General features: G+C 45.6%; 1 protein-coding gene across 1 annotated transcript in view; it reads left to right on the forward strand.

Annotated features, from left to right (window-relative positions):
• Positions 1-1300: 1300 nt before the first annotated feature.
• The window catches only part of LOC140406643 (low-density lipoprotein receptor-related protein 1B-like), a 1956985-nt gene continuing 1935579 nt past the window's right edge, over positions 1301-22706 (forward strand). Inside the window, exon 1 of the mRNA XM_072494650.1 lies at positions 1301-1505. Within this exon, the coding sequence (XP_072350751.1) occupies positions 1424-1505 (82 nt within the window). The 5' untranslated portion in view covers positions 1301-1423. The remainder of the gene's footprint in view (positions 1506-22706) is intronic.

Raw genomic sequence — 22706 nt, forward strand, 5'->3', positions numbered from 1 at the left:
AGATGATGTACTGGTATCACAGCAGTTCATAAAGTTAACATTAACACTGGTAGAAGGGGCTCAGTAAAATTTTCAATTTTCCAAATGTATCACCACCTTATTGTTATCCTGTTTCTTGGCTTTTGAAGTCTGATGCTGCAGATTTATCATTCGGCCAAGCTGTTCTGATGTGTGGAGCAATATAAATAAGGCCAGCCCAGCTACTTTGTTCTCCTGGGTTATCACCCTAGGTGAAAATGCGGACCGCGTATCTGCTCTATGTGTGTGTTGGTTAGTTCTGCACTGTACCACTGGGTGGAGTGTCTCTCCATAGTAAAAAATACCTCTTATTCACTGAGGAGCATGCATATCTAAAGCTAAAATATAATTATTAATTGTTTGGATCCAAAAGAATGTTGTGCAAATTCAACTAATGCAAATATATCAAGAAGAACGATAAACATTAAATAGTACTGAATTGGAAAAACAGGAATTATGTTTATTTTCAAAGTTCATTTGTCTTTCTATGAAAATGTATGGTGAGGGTCTTTTAAAGAAAGCGATTAGATTATTTCTGTGAATGTAAGTACACTGTACAGAAATGAGTTTTTTAAGTAAAAATATGGAATCCAATTATTTTATACCCTAAAAAACAACTAAACTACACCAATAAAGGAGTAGTTCTAGTTCATTACTAGTATTGATGTACTGATTTTAATCATTTAAAAATTACAGACAAAATGGGGTGAACATCTCAATATTACTTGCAACAACACTATAAATTAAATGCAAAAAGAACAAAACTAAACTACATAAGGAAAATAAACATTGCTGCTGAGTGTGTTAATTGGTTTCCATTTTAATAAGGAACAACTGGCATGATCAGGAATTCTCCAGAGAATTACTGTAAAGAAAAATAATATTCACCCAAGACAAAGACTAAGTTCTGCCACAATGCAGGTCAGTTATTTAGCACAATGTGGCAGGCATTACAGCATTTATTATGGGCAGACTTTAAATGCACAGTATACTATGCAGCACTGCTTTGTTGAAACAGCCAACATGAAGGAAATGGAGATCTATATTGTCCTCAGTGCGTAACTATGCATTCCTTGTTTGTTAAATGTCTCACACCAGGCAGTGAATCTGAATGGTGTCGATACAGAACGGTTGTATGGTAGATTCCATGATTAATCAGTGAAATTCCATCCTCTAGCATCAGTCACTGCCCTCTTGTGATGTAAGACCAGACGTACACTGCATTGAAAAGTCAAGACACACACTGCACACATACACCTACAAATTCTGCTGAAAGCAGAGGAGGGAGATCGGCTCATTTAGCAGAAGAATTTCCTTTGACATTTCTAGATTACGCAGCTCGACACTGGTTCTCTGCTGACTTACTGAGTGTGCAGCGAGGCAGTCACAGCTTTCATTTGTCGCAATGTCTGAGTTTATTTTAGCTTTGGTAACAATATCAGGATTATTCCCCATCACCAAGGCTGTGTCAGTTCTAGTTGACAAAGGTAAGGATACTTTATTTACTGGATTGCTGTGCTATGGAAGTCTCTGACAAACTTGGACATTTTCACAAAATGTCATTAATGACTATATGGAGCATTGCTGTATTCTGTCAGGGGAAGAGCTTGTGTTATTGTGCTTAATTACTGCTTCTAGTAACCCTTGAGTGACGATCTTGTGAAAGGATGAGTACTGCACTAGTAGCTTAAAGCAGTCAGCATCTGGTGAGAAAAAAAAAGAGCGTTGTGATTTTTTTCTCCTCGACTGTAAGAACAGCTCTTGTGGAGAAGTTTAGCGCATTTTACTTCTGATCTGTCGTTCCATCCTAACCCCTACTCCCGACTGTGTAGTGCCCACCAAATGTTCTCTTAATACTTAATCCTATCAGGTTGAGCAATTAATATTCTTGCTGCCGTCTCGGCTGTTGATCTTATTCAATTGTTTGATCTGTGCTATGTACTGAGAGGGGCATTGGAAGCTGTACTTGTGTTGTTTTACACGTCACAACATTCTTTTCTCCCTATGTGCTCTGCAGAAATGTGCCATGCAAGTTTTTTTTGGTGTATAATTTATTCACAAAAGAATTTCCAAACATAAGAAACTGGTTTTAAAACTTCAACACCACGACGCTACATCGTGCACGGACTTTCGGTGCAATGTGTCGAAATATATCAAATCTTGTTGCATAAAAATAAAAAAAACTAGGAATTTGCACACTTCCTGCCACTTCCGCTATTCTTTCTCGAGTATATGGTTTGTGTTACATACTCTGAAGAAGCCATCAAGAAGTACGCTCGTTCTGCTTGTCACGTCGACAAAAATAAACAACTTTGTGTGAAAATTAAGCATTAAAAATGAAATAATTAACAAATAAATATGTCACCTTTAATATGCAGTATTAAGTTGTCCAAAAAGATTACAGTTTCAATACTGTTTGTATAATGAAGTATATTGGATAGAGCTTCAGCTCCATACTTACACTGACTTAGGAATTTCCTGTGTGCATTTATTAACTGCTGTTTGTAACAAAGAGTAAGAAAGGAACAACGCTGTTACTTTCCATAATTTCAACTGTGCTTTTAATAGGAATGGCTTTTGTTAAATACCAGTGATTTTTATATCTTTTGCGACAGTCGCCACAGAGAGTAAAAGTTGATCTGTTGGAAATGTATCAATGCGTTTATTTGATTTATATATTGGCTATATTGTCCACTCTTTCTACCTTAAATTCAAACATGGCAGAATATGTATTCGGCTGATTCTTATTCCTTTATTCCACCACAGAAGTTTGCACAAGTTCTGGAATTGCTATCTTTAAAATGTAAATTTCTAAACAGGAAATACATAAACACGACAATAATTATAGATAATTGAAATGTTATTTATAATAAAAAGCAGACACGACACATTTCTTGCTAAGATGACATTTTTGGTAAATTCTGGAATTATAATATTTGACAATATTAAACATTCTGCCTTGTTTGTATTTCAGTCTATATTATTATCAGCTATGTTACAGTACCTTTTTGTAGCAATTGACAGGGCATACTATATATTGTGAAGGATTTATTTAACAAAAGGAATGAGGAGAACATACTTGGCCAAGAACAAGGTTGTGTACCACAAAAGTTAATTTTAATTTTTTTTCTGATTCTGTGTTGAATAAGTGTCCAATTCAAAAACTATTGTGGTAAATGTGTGAAACATAGATCTATGCCTATTTTGGGGCCATGATTCAATCATTCATAATGATTATTATCAAAGCCCAAGCCACCTTCTGAAAATTGATCCTTTTAATTTAATGGTCCTGTCTTCTCTATAAGATTATCGTGGGGGTTCCGGGCCCCGGGGGGGGGGGGGGGGGGGGGGGGGGGCAAGAAGCATGTGACAGCAGGAACTTGCTATTGTGCAGTGCAATGTATGTTAAGAATTTTTATAACTAGTTATGACTGTGAAGGGGCAGCCATTAGTAATGTGCCATTTACCAGAAGACTGATATATATCAATAGTACAGGGAAAGGATTCAAGCTACTGATAGTGTAAAGGTTAATACATTTGATGATTTAATACTTCAGGATAATTCTCTCTTCCTACTTATTTCTTTAACTATGTTCAACTTAAAGTTTGTTTCTAGAAAATCTAAAAGTTCTCCAACATAAGCAGAAGGACAGGGGTTGATAACTTTGGCAAAAAGGGTAAATCGGACTTTGGGTAAAAGTGCTGAATGACTGATATTGAAACAGCCGGACATAATAGATCTCTCCTGATTTTCATTTCCTTTCAAGCCAAAGGAAATGTATCTCTATCTGTGGCACAGCTTCATATTACCCTGACATTTATATTGTGCTAAAAAAAAAAACATATTGTATTTTTCAGTAGGAAAAAGTGCGAGTGAAATATTTTCTTCTGCACCATCTATTTTAAATGCGCAGCAGTAATATTAAATTATGCAATTTGGCAGAAAAAGAACATTTGTAATGATGTCATGTATACGGCCTCAGTAAGTTCCTCACAATGATTATCTAAAAATATTTAAGATGCTGGTAATTAAAATTGCTATGAAAATGACCTGAAAGTAACTACCAATTAAACTAACATTTTCAGAAGCTCACACAAACACTAATCAAGCAACAATGTTTTTGTACCTCACTTGCATTGATTTCACGATATTCCACACATTTTATCAAGAGCCACCCAAATGTAAAGTGGGTAATAAATCTGCTTACAGAATTGTATCAATACCACCATTGGGCCAACCAGGAGGTGCAAGAGGAGAGAATAAAACCATTGATGTGACTATTTCTTTTAGTTCACTGAATGGGGGTCCAGATAGCTTCTGCTAAACATCTATCCCCTGATTTCCATGTGCAAGATTGGGAATTTAGTATGTGGGAATGACAAAAGAGTCTGTGTATAGCTCAGCATGATAGTGCAAAGTCATATTGTGCCACAATTAATTTCTCATTGATAGTTTGCTTTCACAGATATAAGCTGATGAGGCTGGAAATAAAAGTGCAGGGTATTTTTAAAAGTCCCACAGGCTGAATAGGCTAAAGTATAAACTGCCACAATGTAGTTATGAAGCTAGAAACTCATAAGCTAAATGTAACATATGGACTAAATTATAACTAACGTTGCACTTATTTTGCACCAATGTAACTCAACACAACCATGATTTTGTTGCTAATATTGCAATGTAAGTGAGGTGCTTGGGCAGCACGGTAGCACACGTGGCTAGCAATGTGGCTCTGCCGCAGCGCCAGGGTCCCAGGTTCGATTCCCCGCTGAGTCACCGTCTGTGCGGAGTCTGCACGTTCTCCCCATGTCTGCGTGGGTTTCCTCCGGGTGCTCCGGTTTCCTCCCACAGTCCAAAGATGTGCAGGTTAGGTGGATTGGCCATGCTAAATTGCCCTTAGTGGCCAAAAAGGTTAGGAGTGGTTATTGGGTTATGGGGATAGGGTGGAAGTGGGGGTTTAAATAGGTCGGTGCAGACTCAATGGGCCGACTGGCGTCCTTCTGCACTGTATGTTCTATGTATGTACATCTGGAATCTCTGTGCACTCAAAGCAATAATTTTCATCAATGCCTCTGGAGGCATGAGTAGCAATATAAATGTTACCACTGAAGGGACAGGCAGATACTGTTTCTCGTAACTGACTAAGCAATCCTGCCATTTTGGCAATGTTTTGTCTTGTTCACTGGTCATTTACCTTTTCAAATTTTAGGCATGATTCTCAGAAATAGTCATAATTAACCAAAGTACAGGTTTTTTTTTCTGTTCTCCATTATTGTGGAACCTTCCCTGCAGTTTAAATTAGATGGATTACAATTCACCACAGGCCTTAGGCAATTGGATCTGCAATACAAATTCACCATGGGAATTGTAACCCTTCAGAATAAACTGCAACCTGGTGTGGCAAATGTAGCCCCAGTTGAAGAATACAAATAAGAAACAGCCCTAAATTTCAAGTAAGTAGGTAAATATTTGCCTGTTACCAAGGGAAAATGGAGATAAAGGTTGGCCAGATCCCAGACATGTGACTGACTGACAGGGGTTAGTGATGTGGGCTGCAAGTCCTTTTGTCTTTCTCACCTCATGTGTAGCCATGCATGAAATCCAACTATCGCTTATGAAGTTGCCAGCTTTTCTCACACTAATGTAATGTTTATATCATGGTCTGCCATGAAAAGTAGCTTAATTCCAGTTGTTACAGAACACAAATGAGGTGATGTTGGTCACCCTGGCAAAGTGGTTTTATTCTACACTGCAAGAGGCAAAATGCTGGTGGCAGCTGCCATTTTTCATAGTTGCAACTATGCTGATTGTAACCTGACCTTTGGAGACTTTTCTCCCAGATAATTAAAATCCCCATATCAACTTTTAGACAGTTTAGCTGGGTGGTTCTGGTGCTGCAAGTTTGCTCTGAAGTTTGCACAGTAACTGCAACTAAACAGAGCGAGGACCAAGTCATCACGTGGCATCGCGTGTGGTGTCGAGGAGGGTTTAAACTAGAGTGTGAGGGCAATGGAAACAGCTTGTAGCAGTAGGAAGTAAGACGCACAAAGGATTGGGAGAAGCAGAAAATAAGAAGTAAGAAGGCCAGTGAGGTCAGACTAAGAGGTAGTGCAATAAGGTTTAAATTTGGTTTGTAGTGCTTGTATGTAAACGTATGAAGTGCTGTAAATAAGGTTGGTGAACTGCAGGCACAAATAGTCCCGCGCAACATGGCGAAGCCACACAGTGGGCCAACGTGGAAGAAGATAGGCCCCCTGGGATCGCACGTGCCCACCGATCGGTAGCCCCCGATCGTGGGCCTATCCGTCATGGAGGCCCTCCCTGGAGTCTGATCCCCCCACCAGAACGGCCAGCGCGGCCGCGAGTCCGAGCTCCCGCCGAGTGGAACCACGACGGCGGAACTCAGCGGGAACTCGTCCGGTCGATCGCGGAGAATCACCACGGTGGACTCTTTCAATGGCCCCTGACCGGCGCCGCATCGACCGCGCACGCGCGGCTGGTGGCGATTCTCCGGTCTGCGGAGACTCGCGTCCAGATGCCACTGGTCTGGGACCCCCATTCTCCGCCCCCGCGCCGAGCACGATTTTGGCGTGGAGGCTCGGAGAATCCCGGCCATTAGTTGCAGAATTAGGAAATGGCTATATAATGTAGTGATACATGGAGCCAATCTTTGGAATCATACGAGGCTGGATTCTCCACACACCAACGCCGAAATCGCGTTTGGCAACAGGGCGGAGAACTGGGGCGAAATTCTCCCCCAACGGCACGATGTCCGCCGACTGGCGCCAAAAACGGCGCCAATCAGATGGGCATCGCGCCGGCCCAAAGGTGCGGAATGCTCCGCATCTTTGGCGGCCTAGCCCCAACATTGAGGGGCTAGGCCGACGCCGGAGGGATTTCCGCCCCGCCAGCTGGCGGAAATGGCGTTTGTTGCCCCGCCAGCTGGCGCGGAAATGCAGCGCATGCGCGGGAGCGTCAGCGGCCGCTGAGAGTTTCCCGCGCATGCGCAGTGGGGAGAGTCTCTTCCGCCTCCGCCATGGTGGACGGCACAGGCCCGCCCGCGGATCGGTGGGCCCCGATCGCGGGCCAGGCCACCGTGGGGGCAACCCCCGGGGTCAGATCGCGCCGCGCCCCCCCAGGACCCCGCAGCCCGCCCACGCCGCCTTGTCCCGCCGGTAAGTACCAGGTTTGATTTACGCCGGCGGGACAGGCAATTTCTGGGCGGAACTTCAGCCCATCCGGGACGGAGAATTGAACGGGGGGTCCCGCCAACCGGCGCGGCCCGATTCCCGCCCCCGCCCAATCTCCGGTACCGGCGACTTCGGCGGGGGCGGGGGCGGGATTCACGGCGGCCGACGGCCATTCTCCGACCCGGCGGGGGGTCGGAGAATGACGCCCCTGGTTTTGCGCACAATATCGGGACCGGCGCCGGTTTCGCTATTCTCCCCCCCCACCGGCCAAATAGCGGAGTACTCGCCGTGTATCCACCGCCTCAGGCCATTCCCTTTATTCTACGTCCCTGACCGGCCAAATTCCCGACGGCATGGATCTAGCATGGTCCTGCCGTTTGGGAACCTCACGTGGCGGCTGAGGACTCAATCCGGGGCCTCCACGGTCAGGGGAGGGCCGATTGGAGGGCGGGGGGCTTCATTTAGGACTGGGGCCTATGTGTACGGGCGGTCCGGGCCGCGCGAGCGATTGATGTGGGGCATTATTTCGATGGGCCAGGTCCGCGGGCTGAGTCCGCCATGGGGCACGGCGCAGCCGCTAGAGGCCGTCACCGTGCGCACGCGTGGCCTCTGACCCACAAGTGCGGGGGGCCATGTCGGCAGCTTGAGCTATGAGCTCTACGACAGCTCCCTCCTAGCCCCCTGCAGGACGGTGAATCTGTGGCCTTTTGACGCCAGTTTTCCTGGCGTAAAAGACCAGTTTTCACGATGACCGTGGCGACATTGTCCCAAAAATGGAGAATCTAGCCCATGACATTTGAGGTGTACTATTTGCTCCCAAGTATATCCACCTGTCATGAGAGAGTACCCTTTAAGAAATGGGTGTTTAAGAAATGGATCTTTAAGAAATGGAGCTGCTCATGTCACTGGAGTGATGTCAGAGTGTGGGTGGAGCTGAGCTCCACTTCTGCTTTTTAGTTTCAGTTTGAGAAAAGCTCGGGTGTGTCTGTGAGCTGCACTGCTGTTGATCTCTGCCATCCAAAAACTATCTATGGATCATTTGGTGAATTCAGAAGAAGTATAAATGTTTTCAGTCTTGAATGTAAACCCTGATGTGCTCCTGTTTAGAGGTTTGTTAAGTCTTTTGGATGTTAAAAGAACAGCATACAGATTACTTAGTGTTGTATTCTTTGGGGGGTGTATTTGATTTACTGGTTGCTAAGATGTTCACTGTTTGTTTTTGAAAGGTTAACTTGAGTTCATAGAATAAACATTATTTTGTTTTAAAAACCACTGGTCCATTTTCTGCTATACCAGGGGTGTCATTCTCCGACCCCCCAGCGGGTCGGAGAATGACCGTTGGCCGCCGTGAATCCCGCCCCCGCCGGTTGCCGAAGTCTCCGGTACCGGATATTCGGCGGGGGCGGGAATCGGGCCGCGCCGGTTGGCGGGCCCCCCCGCTGGATTCTCTGGCCCGGATGGGCCGAAGTCCCACCGATAAATTGCCTGTCCCGCCGGCGTAAATTAGAGTACCTATTTACCGGCGGGACAAGGGGCCCACCGATCCGCGGACGGGCCTGTGCCGTGGGGGCACTCTTTCCCTTCTGCCTCCGCAACGGTCTCCACCATGGCGGAGGCGGAAGAGACTCTCCCCACTGCGCATGTGCGGGAAACTGTCAGTGGCCGCTGACGCTCCCGCGCATGCGCCGCCCCGACATGTCATTTCCGCGCCAGCTGGCGGGGCAACAAAGGCCGTTTCGGCCAGCTGGCGGGGCGGAAATCCCTCCGGCGTCGGCCTAGCCCCTCAATGTTGGGGCTCGGCCCCCAAAGATGCGGAGCATTCCGCATCTTTGGGGCGGCGCAATGCCCGTCTGATTGGTGCCATTTTGGGCGCCAGTCGGCGGACATCGCGCCGTTTGGAGAGAATTTCGCATTTCGCCCCATGAGCCGTGTGCTCCCCATACCACAATCTGTTAAAAGTTGTGGGTCAGGTGAACTCCATGATGCACTTTGGGGTTCTCTAAACCCTGACCCATAACACACCCCATCTTTAGATATGTGATTGGCTCAGTAACTCTCTAGTTTTTGGGAAATTGACCGTTCACTGCTACTCCAGAAGGTCCAGTCAAATGATTTTGTGCCTGTAATGCCTTTTTCTTTTGGGAAAATGGTGTGCACCTTCAAGTGAGGCTTTACATCCTTCTTTCTTACCTGCTCTTCTCGTTTGTCCATCGTTCTCCATGTTCTATGTGGCTTGTTGAATCTTGTTCGAAAAGCAACAGCAGAGATGCTTTTAACTAGTTGGCAAGAGCCATGCGAGAATGGTCTATTGGGTATCCTAACCTTTTCTTTGCTTGCAATGTGACTGAGATTTAGAATCCTGAGTTGGGAATAAAATCTAAATGTAGGGTTGGGTGGGTAGAGTTCGGAAGTAAAGCAAAACTACATTGCAGACCATTGTCGTATATTACCACCGACCTTTCTCCCTGAGGGGAGGGTGAGAAAATATGCCCCCACCGCATGAAATACAACCCATCATTTTGCCAACAAATTGAAGGCATTCTGTTCCCACTGAAATCAACCATTTGACCTAATAGTAAATGAAATGTCATGTGCAGTGCGAAACATTGTTGCAATTAGAGAAGCTACTGCATTTTTTACATGTAGTTGTCATGTTCTGTATACTGGCTGAAGTGAATGATGAACTACAGGACATCTAGTTTAAATACTTTATGATGGAACAACTGCGTGATAAGATAACGAGGATAGATAAAATAATAAACTACTAACACTAATCAACTATGGTAGAGCTACTGCAAAATATGTCTATCCTCCAGCACGACCTACTCCCAACTCTCAGACGACAGGGTCACGTGGTGTGTTTACATTGCCATCTGGTGGTCGGAGGCCGTGCACGACATTATGTACAGAATTGCTTAATGCATATCATCACAGCAGTAAGATAGCATCAATGTGGAGTTTATATACATCATTTTTGTACGGTAGAAATAGTCATGTGAAATTCTATTCACCTAGCAGCTTATAGTCTCTGCCAATGGCCCTGCAAATTTATCCAGGGAGTACTCAGAGTTCTGCAGATCACTAAGGTCCCTGGTTTCATGCCGGTGCTCACTTTCTGTCCTGAGGCAGGGAAGCAGAAGAAACATTACAATTTCCATCTTTAGCAGCACAAGGGTGTGAAGGTGGAAACTGGCCAGAGTCTCCACTCTTCAGAAGTGACCTGCACTGGCAGCACGTATATGTGGATGTTAGCTGAAAGCAAAATCTGCTGTGATGTCCCAATTGCTCAAATAGCCTGCCAGCATTCACTTTCAAGGTTCACACTTGAATAATGACATATTGAGCCAGCTACTAGATAGTGGCTTAAGCTCATGGCGATGTATGCGAGCAAAGAGTCAATGCGTTCGAGCAAGAATAGTGAGGGAATGAGGTTTGTGCTTATTTTCAACATTTTTAACACATGACCGTGTCCATTTCATAATTCTAATGCACAAAGAATCTCCGTATCTTTGATTGCTGACGGGACTGATTTTAGACACACAAAACAGCCCTTAAAACAAAAGTGAAAAAAGTCTCAGAAATCAGTTGCAATCTGGATTCGAATGAAAAGTAATCAGCCTAATTCAGTATACTGAGAATTAATCCATGTTTAATTTTATACACAGAAATATAGTCACATAGAATCATAGAAATTTCAGGAAGTAAAAATTAATTTGGGCTATTTTTTGTACACTGGTTATGATAAAGATCCATTAATGCCCAGGCTGATAGAGATGAGCTGTCAATCAAGGAAGAACTTTCTGTGTGATTAATAAGTGCTTGAGTAGATTTGGGGTGAAATTTTCCGAGAAAATGCCAAGGTGTGACGTTCTGACTGAGAACTGTGTGTTTCTCCCCAGAAACGCAGTGGGCTGGATTCTCCAATTTTGAGAAAAGGTGGCCTTTTACGACAGAAAAAATGGCATAAAAACCGATCCTCAGTTTGGCTGAGGGCCAGCAGCAAGGTTGTGTCGAGCGCCTGGCTCCAGCTGCCGACACGGCCCAGAGAATTGGTGGGTCCGTGGCCGCACATGCGCACAGAGGCAACCTGCAGCATCCGCGCCGTGCAACATGCCGCCGACCGCTCGCGGACCCGGCCTGAAAAATAGTTCCCCCCCTTTGGCCCGCTCGCGCCCCCCTCCCCCCCACACTGTGCCGAAAGCCCCTGACAAAGTCTCCCCTGCCCGTGGATCGGCCTTCGGACTGTGGCAGCACTGGACTGAGTCCACAGCCGCCACGCTGAGTTCCGAACGGGTGAGACCACACGTGTCCAACGGCGTTGGGAACTCGGCCGGTCGGGGGCGGAGCATCGGGGCGGGCACCAGGCAATGTCCTGAGGCTGTCGATTCATTGCACGGCGTACTGTCTGAGTATGCCGCTTTGGAGTGGGCGGCGCATCGCAAAAGCGGAGCCACCCCCGATTCGGTCGTAAAAGGGGATTCTCTGGCCGATCGGCAATGCGATTCCGGCGTCGATGACCGGAGAATCTAGCTCAGTAAGTGTCATAATATACACCAGTATATCATGGTGCAGACACACACTGATGGACACACAGTGGGACCAATTAACATACACAACACCGCAGCCAATCACCAGTGAGAGTACACGCACTATAAAGACAGGGGGCATCAGAGTTCCCGCTTATTCGAGTATCAGCTAGCTAGGAGCACAGAGCTCACAGCCTGTAACACAGACATTCACCATGTGCTGAGTGCATCAACTGGTTAGGACAAGGCAAAGGTCTTTAGTTAAAGCTAGTATCGTATTTACCCACAGTTCAAGTATGTTCAAATAGTTAACCTTTTAATAAAACAGTGTTGCACTACTTCAAGTGTTGGTGACCTGTATGTGATCCAGAACACCCAACATATCATGTTACCAGGAGTGGTTGCATACTAGCACTTCTTAGACCTACCTGCAAGTGATCTGCCTTCCGCGAGCATTCCGTCATCCTGCAACATGGACAACATCAGCCCGCCGCTGCCGCTCCGCATCGCCGGCAACATCGGGGCCAACTGGAAGATTTTCAAATAGCGCTTCCAGCTCTTCCTCGAAGCCACGGACAGGGAGGGCGCCTCGGGCACCAGAAAGATTGCTCTTCTCCTCTCCACGGCCGGGGACCATGCCATCCACATTTTCAACTCTCTCACCTTTGCAGATGTCGAAGACAAGATGAAGTTCAAGACGGTTCTCCTCAAATTTGACACTGCAGCATAGAGGTGAATGAAGGTTTTGAACGCTACATGTTCCAGCAGCGTTTGCAGGGTAAGGACAAACCTTTCCAATCCTTTTTAACGCACCTCCGCATCCTTGCGCAATCTTGCAGCTACGGGCCCACCTCCGACTCCATGATACGCGACCAGATCGTTTTCGGTGTTCATTCGGGCCCCCTACATCAACAGCTCCTCAAAGTAAAGCAACTCGCCCGAGCGACCGCCATCGAGACCTGTGTCCTACATGAAAATGACACCAGTCGGTACTCCCTATACAAGCGGCTGAAACGGCGCAGCAAGGTCCCCACGAGGTGGAACGGGTCCAGGTGATTGAGCACCTCCAGGGCCTCAGCCTGGATGAGGGCAGCCATTTTGCGTGCTTTTCGCGGACTCCTGCGCTTGTACGTACCAAACGAGGAGACGGCGACGTGGAGGAACGTAATGCGCAGGCACGCACCACGCAAGACCGCGCCACGCATGCGCGGTGGTGCAGCGAACGTGCTGACGTCACGACGTGCGGCAACTGTGGCTCCACCCATTTAAAGCGGCAATGCCCCGCAAAATCTCGACATTGCCTACGATGTGGAAGACTTGGCTACTATGCTGCCTGCTGTCGAGCAGCTCAGCCTTCCAATTCATATCGCTTCAGCCAGCCTCGCAGGAATGTTTGGGCAATTCAACCCACGGTCACCGAGTCCGATTCCAACCTCGCACACAGCAGTGACACCGAGGACCCGAAGGCGCCTTTTCGAGTCGGTGTCATAACGAAAAACAGGCTGTCCCCAAAGCAGACACCAGCCGCTGTTGGTATACAGCATCGATCCAGACGATGAGTGGTGTGCCACCCTGATGGTCAACCAGAATTTGTCGCCCACCTCAGAGACTTAATTTGTGAACTTTGCACTAATGGACTCTCTGGTCTGTTCTGTTCTTCTGTTTAATCGTTCAAGTGGTTTGTATATAGTGTTCATCTCGTTATTTGTGTGACACACTGTTTTTTCTGCACCAGGCACCTTCCCGTGTAAATAACTTAGTTTTATGTACATAGTCCTGTAAATATTTTGCACACACGTAGTCAGGAACATTCACCACACACTATTTATTGTCACGCAGGCACATTTTTTCTATAAAAGGGGGATGTCATAATATACACCAGTATATCATGGTGCAGACACACACTGATGGACACACAGTGGGACCAATCAACACACACAACACCGCAGCCAATCACCAGTGAGAGTACACGCACTATAAAGACAGGGGGCATCAGAGTTCCCGCTCATTCGAGTAGCAGCTAGCTAGGAGCACAGAGCTCACAGCCTGCAACACAGACATTCACCATGTGCTGAGTGCATCAACTGGTTAGGACAAGGCAAAGGTCTTTAGTTAAAGCTGGTATCGTATTTACCCACAGTTCAAGTATGTTTAAATAGTTAACCTGTTAATAAAATAGTGTTGCACTACTTCCCCATCCCCGCACACTCACCGGTGCACACCCCTCTTTCCAGCCCCCCACCACGCAGAATGAGAAGCCCTGTCCCTAATGGAAAAGAATTTGCCCCCTCTCAGTGTCCCCCTTCAATGCCCCCTCCTAGTGCTTCTGCTACCCCAGCAGTGCCCCCTGGCACTGCCAGGTTGCCAGAGGGTGCTGAAAACCTTGTGACCTCAACCCTTGGACCTTCAAGCCCCTCCCCGCCCCTGGCGTGGTCATCATGACTGGTGTTGATTCCTGCCTGCATGACATCACATCGTCGGGGATGGGGGGGTGGGGAGGGCACATCTAACAGGCCCGGAAACAACGGCAATAAGGTGTAAAATTACTTTAAATACATTTAAATTCATAGAAATCAGGTTCATGTCCTTCTGGCTGTGAACCTGATTAACTCTCTAGCAGGCGGTGAGGGGCTAGATCTCAAACTGAGTTCTTGCCGCCTCAAATCCCGTTATGGCCGTCTCGCGAGGGGTTGAGGCCACAGCCAGATTTCTGCCCACAGCGAACAGGCCCTGAGAGTTACACCTTAGTCACCTCACCTTCCAGAACACTGTCCTCCTATTCATTTATTCCAGATATTTTCCTGACATTGGCAGTATAACACACTACTGAAGACATTGTTTACACTAGATTTTGGATAATTAGTGACGCTTAACATATTCCAACACATACCCAATCCTCATTAAATAAATACCATAACACTTTCTTCATCATTAGGTTGCTGAACCTTGTTCCTGACTTTTAATTTTACATTTTATGCCTTGTTATGGGACATTCATTATGGTGCACACCTCATTATACTCAACAAATTGTTTAGGCCCCCAGTGAATGTGTTTTAATTAGCTTACTTTGTATTGTTGACACCAGAATATAAAATGTTCTGATAAAAACATCATGCAAAAAGGCAGAGACTAATAGCCATCGTATATGTTTTATGTGGGAGCACTGCACCATTCTTACACAAGATACATACCAGTAATATAAAAATTTTAAATATTTTATTTTGCAATAATGAACTGAAATGTTAGAAATAGAAATACATGTCAAAACAGCTTGTTCATAACTTTTCTGTCATTTTAAATCTACAATCTATCTAACTTACCATGGATTTTAGTGAAGCTTCAGCTTTTAAATGCTACAAATTAAATATGAAACACAAAATGGCTTCAGATTTTGTATGAATTTTGTGCTTAATACAGTGATTTCTCAAGGTTTACTGACAATATTCAAGGTGCAAAATCATTGGGGTAAATGTTATTGGGCAGAATTTTGCAAATATTGCACAGAGTGCTGGGTCAGGTGAGAAGAGCAGTCTGAAACCCGTTGGCTTCACATCTGCCTTTTCTCGGTGGATCAAACTGCACTCTGCAATTTCAAAGTGATGCCGAGGATCACACAACCATCTGGAGGGTATGGCTGAAACTTGCTGTGATTCAGAGATCGGGGAGCCATACGCTCCCCTGTCCCCCTCGACATTGGGCCCCCTGGCAGGCAAGGTGCACACTCTCAACCCTCACACACAGAGGGGCAACCGCCAACCTTCCCCCCCCCCCACCACTCAATGGTCGTGTCACCTCCCTCACACTCCACACCACACAGGCATCAGAGTGACCCGACTTCACCCACCCTCCCATCCCACCTTTGCCGGCATCAGGGCATCCCCCCATTCTCAGTGTCCACGCCCGCCCACACCCAGCACCACTATACAGGCACAAGCCCCCTCTCCAGTATCCCCCTCCACCCCAAGTAATGGAACCCACCCCCCCAATGAGGTTCCCTAGAGACCTCACCCCAGCTCAGTCAACCTGCCAGTGGCAGGGAACAGTGCCAGCATGCCAGGGATGGTGCCAAAGTACTGTCATGCTATGTCCCTCACCACCCAGAATCTGTACTCACATCCGCACCCCCCCCCCCCCCTCGATGCAGTAATAATGACTGGTTTCCATTTTTGGAAACTGGTAGTAATTTCCACCGGAGTGATGTCAAGGCGGCAGAATGGAGCGTCTGATGTCGCCCCAGGATGCGGTGTTAAGCTGTTTAATTACATTTCAATATATTTTAATTTATTGACATCCGGTTCATGTCCTTTCTGGATGTGAACATGATCATGTCATGGGGATGCCTTGGGAACATCGCTCTCAGAAATTCGCTGGCGCAAATCCCGTTATGGCCCTCTCGCGAGAATTAACCGCCATGACGGGATTTGTACCTGCAACGAATGGGCCCTGAAACTTTCACCCATTATTTCCATGCAAGTTATTAAATGTTTTAACCACTTACAGCCAAACTTTGGCAAGGGTAAAAGACATCTGGCGAGCCTGGTAATCATCAATATGCAAATTTCAATGAAAATATTATACATGTATCAGCAGATCTCTTGTGACATTGCTTGTACAGTGAGCTGTATGCAGTTTTAATGTTCATGGTTATGTTATTTTCCATCTGATATCACGGTGTCCAATATACATTTGTACTTCTGCTTGTGCAGCTGCATTTCAGTTTCACGTTGATTGTTATTATTGCTGTTTGATGTGTTTCGCATATCTTTTATTCTTTGTGTATCTTTCTTGATCAGGATTGAAAAGGTCTGGGTTAAATTTGTAACTGACTGCACATTTTTCTTTTTCATTGATTTGATTGCCATGGGATGGAGGTCATGGGGAAAGGATCGCTGGCTGGGTGGGGCAGGAGGGGTCTTTGATAAAAGGCCAGAAAAGTACTTCTCAGCAGGCCCAGCCTTCCAAATGCTCGGCCCCTCAATAAAGCATTGAATGCTTGATGATGAGGGACAACTCCTAGGCTTTTCACATTTCCTGCATGGCGGATGTACCACCCGGCAGTGGTTGAATACCATGCGGTGGCTGGCTGAAGCCTTTAAGTGGGCCTCAATTGGTGTTGGAGCAGGAAGGCCGTCCACAAGCACAGACTTAATCAGGGTAAAGGCAGGAAGGTGGTGGAGTCCTACATGGTGCCCTCCCACCCGATTAAATGCCATCCCTACCTCCAAACTCACCTCACGGGAGGGCTGTAAGTTCGGCCCTGTGTGTCTAAAGTGATTTCTGAGTACCCTATGGGGATGTGTTTCACAGTTGAGCTGTGTTGAATAACTATGGTTTTATGCTGTTGCAGTGATACATCTCGTATCTAACAATCTTGTTTGTGGCATATTAATGGGAATTTGACTATTGTGTGATTTATTTGATCCTTTTATTAGTTTCTCTGATCCTGAGAAATGATTCTGCCCTCCGGAGTAACTGCATGTCTGTATTTGCAAAGGTAGTTGCGTTTGTGTGGAACTCTGTGTTGGTGCCTGGGTTGATGGGAGGAACTGATTTGATTGTTTATGAGCGAGAGGCTTAAATGTCCCAGTATATTTTTAAACTTGACTTTTGGAAGGCATGGGACTGATAGCAATGTAAGCATGAATCACAGATCAACAGAATAGGGAGACTGGGACCAAAATGGCTGAAAGATACGATGGACTCGAGGGAACATAAAAGTAGATACCTGGCATGACATTGATATTGTGCGCCCAGGATGAGGTGGTTAGCTTCACTGAAAATTGAACTGGGGAGAATGGTGTTAGAGACTTTGGGAGAGGTGAAGTAACAAGTGGGAATTTTTCTTTAAATGAATAATTAAAACACATTAAAACAGGGAGAAAAATGGGAAATAAAACTTAACTGCAGACGAGGTGAAAAAGTAAAAAAGAGCAGGTAGGGCAGCACGGTGGCGCAGTGGGTTATCCCTGCTGCCTCACGGCGCTGGGTCACAGGTTCGATCCCGGCTCTGGGTCACTGTCCGTGTGGAGTTTGCACATTCTCCCCGTGCTTTCGTGGGTTTCGTCCTCACAACCCAAAGATGTGCAGGCTCGGTGGATTAGCCAAGCTAAATTGCCCCTTAATTGGAAAACAATTAATTGGGTACTCTAAATTTATTTTTAAAAAGGGGAAAAAAAGAGCAGTTGATGCTGGATGACTCAATCTCCAGATCAGCACGGTGGCACAGTGGTTAGCACTGCTGCCTCACAGCACCAGGGACCTGGGTTCGAACCCGACATTGGGTGACTATCTGTGTGGAGTTTGCATGTTCTCCCCATGTCTGCGTGAGTTTCTGCCGGGTACTCCGATTTCTTCCCACAGTCCATCGGTGTGCAGGTTAGGTGGATTGGCTCTGCTAAATTGCCCCTTAGTCTCCAAAGGTTAGATGGGGTTTATGGCCCTAGGTAGTGTGTTCGGAGGGTCTGTGTAACTCGATGGGCTGAATGGCCTCCTTCTGCACTGTAGGGATTCTATGATTCTAAGATACTGCCACCATTCGTGGGAGGATTGAGAAACAGTGACAGAAAAGTATAATAGTAATTTTAACAGGACCTAACCATTAATAGTAATATAACCAGGTGTTGGTTGATTGAAATATCATGACTTGTGAAAAGATTATAACCCAGGAAGTAATTAAGTGTGACAAGAAAATTAATATATTATAGATGAGTTACTATGTAAGGATGCAGTAAGTAGGAATCTTTTCAACAAATGAACTGAAACAGTTCAAGAAGACCACCCACTACCCACTTCTCAGACGCAATTAAATGAGCAATAAATATCGGCCTTGACAGCGATGCTCATATCCTGTAATGAATAAAAAGAAAGTAACTGTCAATCAATTTATAACACTCAAAATAAATGAAAGAGCAAGAGAATCTCAAGAAAAACAGTTCAATGGATATATTTCCAGCAAAATAAAACATGGACCTTTTCTTACATCCTTCACGATGCCTGTTTCACTTAAACAGAAATGAAATTAACTCCTTCGCTGTCAAAAAAGGTACATACCCATCATCAAAGGAGATAATAATAATCTTTATTCTTGTCACAAGTAGGCTTACATTAATACTGCAATGAAGTTACTGTGAAAAGCCCCTAGTCGCCACATTCCGGAGCCTGTTCGGGTACACAGAGGGAGAATTCAGAATGTCCAATTCACCGAACAAGCACATCTTTCGGGATTTGAAGAAGAAAACCGGAGCGTCCAGAAAAAAAACAGGGAGAACGCGCAGACTCCGCACAGACAGTGACCCAAGCAGGAATCAAACCTGGGAGCATGCTGCTGTGAAGCAACAGAGCTAACCACTATGCTACCGTGTCACCAGATGGAAAACTTGTCAAAATAGATGAGACTGTCAACAAAGATACAATAGCTGATGGTTCTGCTTTTTAATTACGCAACCTATTTTAATGAAATCACTTGGAAGATAAGACCAGCAGAATTCTTACAACAAAAATAAAGAAGATCTCAAGTGGAAAATACTTCAAACTAGAAGGAGATAAATGGGGTGATTCCACAGCTGTGTTGCGTCCAATGCAAATACCGCTATCCTGGGAGAGCCCCTAAATGGGGTTCCCGCCAGGTGCCAAATGATGCACGATGCTCCCGGTTCACGGCAGCTGATGCAATTTAAATTTAAATATGCTCAGACAATTCAGGCTGGATCTCCCGGATCCCAGGATTTCCCCACAGCCGGCACAGCATGAGGCCAGTAGAATCACAACTGGTTTCCATCAATGGTTGACCGTGCTAGGGGTTGTGACATCATTGCAGTCCATGGGGACATGGTAAGGCAGTGCCCTGGCACTGATCCATGGCACCCTGGCAGTGCCAACTAGGCACTGCCAGTTTGGCACTGGAAGGGTACCAAGGGGAAGGGCTTGAAAGGGGTGTGGTCTTGGTGGGAGAATAAGGGGACATGAAGGGGGGCATTTGGCGACCCCATAGCCGGGTGTTAGCTCATATGGGAGGTGCTGATACCTGTGATTGGGGGAGTGCTGATGCAGGCTAGAAGGGGATGGGGCCTGAAGAGTTACCCTTTGGGGGGGGCCCCAATGTCAGCGATCCTTGGAGGAGAAGAGGGTAGGCTGCACTCTAATTTTAAGATCAGGGCTCTTTCCTAGAAAGAGCAGGTGCAGGGCTGGCACTCAGACAGATCACCTGGTCTTTCTGGGAAGCTTTTCAGAACAAAGAAACAGCCTCTTTAAAAAAACTGCGGTTAGAAAGTACACCTTTTCAAAAGAGGAAGCTCTTCAGAGTTAATGGGCTCCTATAGAGCTATATAAATAAACACTAGTAACCCTTCCATTGAAATTTCCTGGACCTGTTAATCAAGAGGCTTTTAACAGGCAACAGTCAATGAAATTGAATGTAAACAATGCAGTTCAAAACTTTCAGGTTTCTAGGCATGCACAGCAGCTTGAAAAGGTTAAAGGACAATGAAGTTGACTGTGATTAAAACTCTTCAAAAGTTTCCACCACATTAGAGGGAATACTTTTGAACTTCATCTCACAGATCTTTGGTCTTGACAAGTTGCAAGACAGTTTAAAGGGTGTACAGAGAGATAACTTTTACTTTCAACTGACATCTTTGATCTTGAAACGCTGAAAGATGGTTCATAGGTTTTAAAGGCTACAGATAGGAAGACCAGCCGAACAACCCGTCATCTCAAGAAAGAGCCCTGACCTGATCCCCTCCAAACCAGCCTAAGCCCCCCGACCCCTGCTTTTCGGAAGAACCCCACGTCACTCTGAATGCAAGTCTAGGGAGGGTACTCATCCCCTTGCCCCCCCCCCCCTCCTCAGATTTCAGGTTACCAGGCCACCCATTTCTGAGGAATTGCACCAATTCATGCCAGGGACTCCTGGTTGTGCAGGGTGCTGGAGCATCCCAGGAGGCTGGTGAATCATGCTTCCCAATAATAATTAATCAGGTTTAATGAGGTGTTCGCATGTTCCCATGTTCTCACTGGTCTGGGCCAGTGGGGCGGGCCGGGAGACTCGTAATGGGATTGATGCGAGGTACAAATCCCATTTTTGGCCTCACATCCGATTCACCAGACCATTGTGATTCCCGTCACTGGCTAGCGGCCCTGGAGAATCCCAACCTTTGTCATTTTGGGGAGAATTCTGCCCAAAGAATTCTATAGAAATATCGCATGTCAACAGCAAGGATGGAAGGAAGATATGCTTAAATTGGAAGAACATATGAGAATAACACTTATCAAGGGATAAGTCAAAACAAGTTGATTAGCGAAATTAACATAGATCAAAGCTGCCTAGGCTAATTGATACTGCACTGGATAAATCATCTATCTCAAACAGGTAAATACACCTCGATATATATTTTGGAACAAAGAACTGAGTTATGTTCTTCTTTCCACTTCTCCAACGCTCAAATACACTCAAACTTTTCACTGTCTCTAAATTGCCAGGCTGCATTGCCGACATCCAGGACTTGATGAGTGGACATTTGCCCCGTTGAAATCTTGAGAGGGGTACAACAATTGCCTTCGGCCTACACTATCAACTCAGTTCTCCATCCCATACGTCTCCCTAGAATTGTCCAAGGTGGAACCAATCTGTTCGCAAACTTTGTGTCCTATTTCACTCTGCGATGAGCTTCCTGCCACATACCCACACCATCACTACAGCAAGGCTGTCTACAATTCCCGCTGCCTCGCAAAGTCAACCAGCATAATTAAGGACCCCACACACCCTGGACACACTCTCTTCCACCTTCTTCCGTCAGGAAAAAGATACAAAAGTTTGAGGTCACATACCAACTGACTCAAGAACAGCTTATTCCCTGCTGCCATCAAACATTTGAATGGATCTACCTCATATTAAGTTGATCTTTTCTCTAAACCCTAGCTATGACTGTAACATTACATTCTGCAGTCTCTCCTTCCTTGCCTGTGTACGGTACGCATTGTCTTTATAGAATGCAAGAAACAATACTTTTCACTGTGCACTAATACATCAACAATAATAAATCAAATCAAATCAAATTTTCACCTAACGTCGCCTGATTCCATCCTGCCTCAGAATATTTCTACTGAAACATTCATTCATGACTTTGTTACCTCTGGACCTGGCTTTTCTATCTCATTCTTGACAGGCCTCCCGTTTTCTACCCTCCTTAATCTTGAGGCAATCCAAAGCTCTGTCACCTGCACCCGATGTTACAGAAAGGAGGGGGTTTAATTTAAAACAGCTCTAATTTCTCCCCTCACCACCTATCCGTAAATGGAGAAGTGTTTTCTTGTTTTTTTGATTTCTCCTTTTTTAAGTTTTTGCTTAATCTCGCAGTTTTGGAGTGATCCAATTCTCTATTAATAACCCCATACAAACGTGGGACAGGGTATAATCAGAGGTTTAGTTTATTTTACACAGATTCAAAATACGGGAAGAGGGTTCACAACATAGCCCCTGATGTTAAGGATAAGGGAAAGAAAGAGGGACAGGACAAAGACACAGACAAAGTAAGAATTCTTTTTTCACTGGAGTCTAGAGTGCAGAATTAAAAGTCCAATGGTGAATTCCTTCAGAGAGGTTATCAGTCTCAAACTGTTGCAGGGTCATCCACTTTCCAGCAGTCCTGACTTCCATGATGGGAGAAGCATGTAGAGATGAATCAGTCTTGAAGTAGAGACTGCTACTGAAAATCAGACGTTTTAATAGAAAACAGTATAGATGAGGGAAGGCAATTTAAAACTTGGACAGAGGTCTGTTTCTGCTGCTGCTTTGTTGATGGAAGATGGGGGACTGCTTTTGGCAGCTCCACAAGGCAATATTACAGAGGGGGAGGGCATGTGACAGAACTCCCACTTCTTCCATTTGGTTTAGATATCATATCATAGAATTTACAGTGCAGAAGGAGGCCATTCGGCCCATCGAGTCTGCACTGGCTCTTGGAAAGAGCACGATGA

The sequence above is a fragment of the Scyliorhinus torazame genome, chromosome 2, assembly GCF_047496885.1.
Source record: "Scyliorhinus torazame isolate Kashiwa2021f chromosome 2, sScyTor2.1, whole genome shotgun sequence".
Classification (NCBI taxonomy): Eukaryota; Metazoa; Chordata; class Chondrichthyes; order Carcharhiniformes; family Scyliorhinidae; genus Scyliorhinus; species Scyliorhinus torazame.